At 31.5% G+C, this 6,000-nt stretch overlaps 1 protein-coding gene across 3 annotated transcripts in view; it reads left to right on the forward strand.

Annotated features, from left to right (window-relative positions):
- Positions 1-3,711, forward strand: part of LOC129898803 (vacuolar sorting protein 18) — a 47,758-nt gene extending 44,047 nt beyond the window's left edge. For 2 of the 3 annotated variants that reach the window (XM_055973490.1, XM_055973489.1), the window contains exons 24-25: positions 2,786-2,902; positions 3,073-3,711. In XM_055973490.1, coding sequence (XP_055829465.1) covers positions 2,786-2,902; positions 3,073-3,246 — 291 coding nt within the window. In that variant the 3' untranslated portion in view covers positions 3,247-3,711. The remainder of the gene's footprint in view (positions 1-2,785; positions 2,903-3,072) is intronic. The other variant, XM_055973491.1, reaches the window with a different exon arrangement.
- The last annotated feature ends 2,289 nt before the right edge of the window (positions 3,712-6,000 follow it).

The following is a 6,000-nucleotide window of genomic DNA, read 5'->3' on the forward strand; positions in this document are numbered from 1 at the left end:
TGATGCAAAAGAGTGGTCAACTCCACTGCGAATCATACCAAAATCTTGAATTACTATGCTGAACTTCCCGAACTAAGCTTGAGAAGTTTATTTCAGACCATAAAACAACCTGCACAATCGACATACACTACTAGACTCCCCTTGAACAAAAAAATCAGGTGGTTGCTTCATGTAGACTTCTTCCTCAAGATCAGCATGGAGAAAAACATTCTTAATGTACAACAACAACAACAACAACAACAACCCAGTGAAATCCCACAACATGGGGTCTGGGGAGGGTAGAATGTACGCAGACTTACTCCTACCAAGGTAGGACGGCTGTTTCCTAGAGACCCTCGGCTCAGTAAAAGCATAAATGCATAAATGCATAAGAATAGGAAATTAAAAGCTTTATGAGAAAAACAACAAACAAATAACGAATAGATAACAAATAGATACAAATAAATAAATACAAATAACAAATAACGATTAAATAAATAATGATAGCGTCACAGGTTCAATAGAGTAATCAAAGCATAGAAAGTAATAAATAATAACATAAATAACAGAAATCAGAATTCACAGCGCAAGAGATCGTAATGCACTACTACGCCTATGAATAGAGAAGAAAAACAAGACTATGAACTAGCATTCTACCCTAATGTGGGTCCTCCACACCCTCCTATCTAAGGTCATGTCCTCCGTAAGCTGTAACTGTGCCAGTCCTGTCTAATCACCTCTCCCCAATACTTTTTCGGCCTACCCCTACCTCTTCTGTAACCATCCATGGCCAGCCTCTCACACCTCCGCACTGGGGCATCTGTGTCTCTCCTCTTCACATGTCCATACCATCTCAGTCGCATTTCCCGCATCTTGTCTTCCACCGAGGCCACTCCTACCTTGTCCCGAATAGCCTCATTTCTAATCCTGTCGCTCCTGGTGTGCCCACACATCCATCTCAGCATTCTCATCTCAGCAACTTTCATCTTTTGAATGTGAGAAGTCTTAACTGGCCAACACTCCGCCCCATACAGCATAGCCGGTCTAACCACCACTTTATAGAACTTGCCCTTAAGTAACATTCTTAATGTACAACTGATTAAAAATCTAATGGCGAACAACAACCATAGATAAACCAAGGAGGACATATACTATTTTAGCTACATGAGAGAGAGTATCACTATCATTGAAAAGACACACGAAACTATGCAAATTAGATCTGAGAAGTCACCGAAAGGACGCACGATGCTACGCAAAATCAGATTTTAGAAAGTAGTCACCAGAAAGATGCACGATGTTCGCAAATCGGATATGAGTAAGTAGTCACCTGAAAGATGTACGGTGCTACGCAAATCAAATATGAGGAAGTAGTCACCATAAAGATTCACGGTGCTACACTAATCAAATCTAAGCCATTGGAAAGAAGCACAGTGACTACTTTCTTTGTCCCCGATGCTTCTCATATAAGTCCTTCTTAGCATGATTATTTTTCATGCATATAGTATTGCCCCAACTTTTGCTAACATAATCATTGTGAGACGGATGACTATATGCCTTATAACCGCCCCCTAGCCGCGGAAGCATTTTTTTTTGTTCTCTATCAAGATCGTAGAGGCTCTAATACCATGTGAGAAACGTAGGAGAAGAATATTCTTGAATTGTGTATTTATATTATTATATTGAGACGCTATTTATTGACACTACATTAGACTCCTTTTCCAACTAGGACACTACATTACAATCCTTTTCCAAGTAATGTAGTATATACTATTACTGTTTCTATTGTAAGTAGGATTGTATATACTGTTCTTGTTCTTGTTCTTGTTCCTATTCCTATTCTAACAGTTTAGTTGAGATATTTTAGGTCTTTTTGAATTTTGAATTATGCAATTTTTTGTTGTAAGTTGGCTATTTAAATTCCTTTTATGATTAAGAAAAATATTGAGAGATTTTTAATGAGTACTTTTAATTAGTTTTGGTGCACCATCTTTAAAGAAACCAACAGTTCTCCAATCTCACAATTAATAAGTATATCAATATTGTCCGGTTATTACATGAAATCATATATGTTTGATATTTTTTAAGTTACAACAAATTGTGTGCTTCATTTCAAAGAATCGTGTGCTTCGCTTTTCACTTTTCCTTCAAGGCCAATGTACCTCGTGGATTTTTTGCCCTCTTCGCTTTTAAAAGCACTGCTTGTAAAGATTCCGTCAGGTTTCATTAGTTGATTTGCTAGTTTCCTTCTGTTCTACACTCGGTTGCACAGACAATTCACTTTCGATGCTGCACCCGTGTCGGATTCTCGAAAAATACACTACTTCTGGAGAATTTGACATTCACCCATTGATATTTTTGAAGAGTCCGAACAACTTAGGTTCTACAGATTTGTTGCTGTTCTCATTTCCAGCAATGAGACAATTTCTTTTCTTAATTAATGGGAAAATATCATATATGCCATAAATCTTAGCATTGATAAGTTGTCCATTATGGTGCCAAATATAAGTGCTCAAATGTTATCTATTATTTTTTTAAAAAATATCTTTGTTTCTAATAATTGTTAACGAAATGGAGAGCTATTGCAGCTCTGCTTTTCGGCGCTGGCCAATTAATTCTTCTTTTACTAACAGACTAATATGCTTATGCACAATCTTGCAGTTGATACTTGCAATTATACATATTCCTGATAGTGCCACATCTGTGTCCTCCGATTCCATCTGTTACATCTTTGGAAGAAATGTCTTTGCTTCTGGTAGTTACTTTGGTTGACAGTCTCTTTGACATTTTCCTTAAAATGATATTCCAGGCTGAATACATTCTGGATCTGCAGAAGCAACTTACTTTACTTGGGGCTGAACCTAAGAATGTATCAAATGGAGGCTTGTCTGAAGAACCGTTAGCTAGTGTGACGCCCATGCATAAGGTTTGTCTTATGCTTGTAAAGTATCACTCCCTTTAAGTGGCTAAGTAATTATAAAATAAGGTTTCTTTCAGTTGATTCATATGAGGTCACTCCATGTTGATTCATCTAGAAAATGTAGCCCTAGTTTCTGGCATTCCGTATTTGATAGTTTGCCAAATTGGATTCTCCAGATCCGGTCACAGCTGGATGATGCTGTAGCTAGTGATTGCCCATTTTGTGGTGACCTTATGATCCGAGAGATATCTTTGCCTTTCATCCTGCCAGAAGAAGCAGAAGAATCTGAATCGTGGGAGATAAAGCCACATAATCATCCTAGTCAGAGAAGCCTTTCTTTGGCTGTGTGATTTTATCATCTGTTAGTGCAGGTTTCTCCCTGCAATTCCTTGCTTCAAGTTGTCAGAAAAAAGAAAAAAAGTCTGTTTGAGGTGTCAAAGATTTGCTTGTTTGCTGTGTTAATTTATCAGGTTTGGTAGTTATTATTGCAACATGAAGCTAATGCAAGCAACAGGGGCATGTTGATTGTAGGGGTAAGAAATTGCCCGACGATATTTCACGAATCATTGTGCATGGCAAGCATCAGCTTGGAAAAAGCTGCTTCTTTTTTTCTTTTTCATCCGATGTCCATTGTATCATCTTGTGATAACATATGTTCCTCCAATTGTTGTATTATGGGTGTAATATAAATTTGTCTTGAGAAAAATATGATCACTGCGCTTACACAATCCAGAAGTAGTAAAACGCTCATGTCAAGTTTTCAATGTTGCTGTTAAAATGATGCAAACAGGAATAGGTGTTCTTTTGTCTTCTAATTTCTTGGTATCCTTCTGCTGCTGTTTTGTTCTGAAGTTCACATGATATAGAAATGTCCATTTTGGGTGTGTTCTGTAGGGAAGAAATTATTTTCTAATTTTCCCATCTTCGGTAGATTAAATTTTTATGGAAATTTTTGTGGTACGGAAATAAGCTCCTTAATAATGAGAAAAATGACTTTTCTTGTGACATTTTACATTGATTGTGACCTCCTAATCCTCCAATACACCTCATCTTAATTCCATCCCCTAGCCTAATCTCTCTTTTTATAGTATTTGTCTAGATTATATACAAATGTTGTTAGAATAAAAAGTTTTGTTACTTGCTTACAAGTACAATAAAATAAGTAAAAAATCTACTTTTTCTAAGAAATATTTTCCTTTCTACTGAACACCTTCTACTGTGCTACTTTTCCCGAGCAAAGATTTTCCTTCTTTTTTTCTTTCAGTCTCAAGACCATCTCTAACCACATTTCCTCTCTATTCTTTATTTATAGAGAGGTGAATAGTAGTCCTCCAAATTTGGTGAACTACTATTTATCCTCTATTTCATTTTTTGATTATTTTAATATTATTTTTATTATATAAGACCATTAATTATTTTCTAGTGTAATATAACATCTAAAAGTATAGTATTGACAAGTATACTACTTTCATTCCTAATTAATAATTTTTTTGCTTTATTTTTAATTTTTTTTAAATCACTTTAAATATGTATTTTAAAATTATTTATATTATATAAGACCATTAATTAAGCCTTTAAGATTTGTAATTATTTTCTAATGTAATATAACATCTAAAAAAATATTATTGACAAGTATACTACTTTAATCTGAAAAACAATTTTTCTAATTTAATTTATTTTAATTTTTGTCACTTTAAATATGTAATTTAAATAATTATTTTTCACTATGTGAAGGATGCACAAAAATGTTCATTTTGAACTTTGTAATGCATTAATAGATTATTTATGAGAATAACGTAATAATTTTGAAAGTTGAGTATTTATGTAGTCATTTATAATGAATTTTACGATGATGTAATATTTATTGGGTGAAAATCATTTTCACCTCCAATTTTGCTTTTAAAATCAACCTCTTCCATCAACTTCGAACAATAATCAAAATTTTCCCTTTATCTAATGTATTGTCCATTTTATTCGTGTTATATCACATCTATTTAATATCTCTTTATATTATATATAATTTATTTTTTAACATAGATATTGACAATTTTTTCTTTAAGTTCTTTAACATTATAAGTAGAATAATATTTTAAAGAATTTATCACAGAATTTAATATTTTTTTTATGAGCGTTATGTCAATATAATATGCATTAAATGTGTGTATATGTATGTACACATATATTTTTTCTTTTCTCCACTTTTTTACTCAATGCGCCTTAAAAAAATTAATTAGAACTCTATTTTACTAAACTAACATTATTAATAATATTTTGAAACCTTAAATTTGACTATTACTACTTTATGCAATTATTTAATACTAAGGGTAGAAATAAAACTATATTAATTTTTTTTTAATTTCATAAATTGGATAATTAAATTAAACAACTATTTTTAGAATGAGAGTCAAGTAGTATAAATGGCGGTAGGTATTCTCTTCTATATAAATAAACAAATTTTGATTGACAATGATGAAGTATTACATAAATTATAGTCTAAAATAATTTAAAATCTAAATAATACAATCTTAAAAAAAATTCCTTAATTAAATTAATTATTTGTATTTCCTACATTGAAGTATATTTGTATAGTTATTATTTTCTGCTATTTTCACTTGTATAAATAAATATTAGAGTTTTGATTATTATTAATAAAATTAATTTTTTCATTATGCTAATTTACTTCATTATAGAACATCATTAACTTATATACTTAATTAGCATTTTTCACTTTTTTGATCAAAAAATAATTTTTATGCTTTTATGAAAAAAAATTTACGTTAATTTTTTTTTATCATGACTTCTAAAGAAGTAAAAAAAAATTGATAATGAAAACGTATAATAAACATTTTAAAATTTTAATTAGGATAAAGGGGGGAGTTTGATTATCGTTCAAAGTTGAGGGGAAAGTTTGATTTTAAAAGCAAAGTTGGGGTTGAAAATAATTTTCACCCAATATTTATTATGTCATTGTATTTCATCAATTATTTTCCTTTTATTTGTATTATTCATTAATATGTATAATATATAATATTTGCTTGCAATTTATGTTGTTCAAAATAAAATATAATTTTATATTAATTGAAGAATTTGAAAAGAATAAAAGT

Source organism: Solanum dulcamara, chromosome 8 (assembly GCF_947179165.1).
Source record: "Solanum dulcamara chromosome 8, daSolDulc1.2, whole genome shotgun sequence".
NCBI lineage: Eukaryota > Viridiplantae > Streptophyta > Magnoliopsida > Solanales > Solanaceae > Solanum > Solanum dulcamara.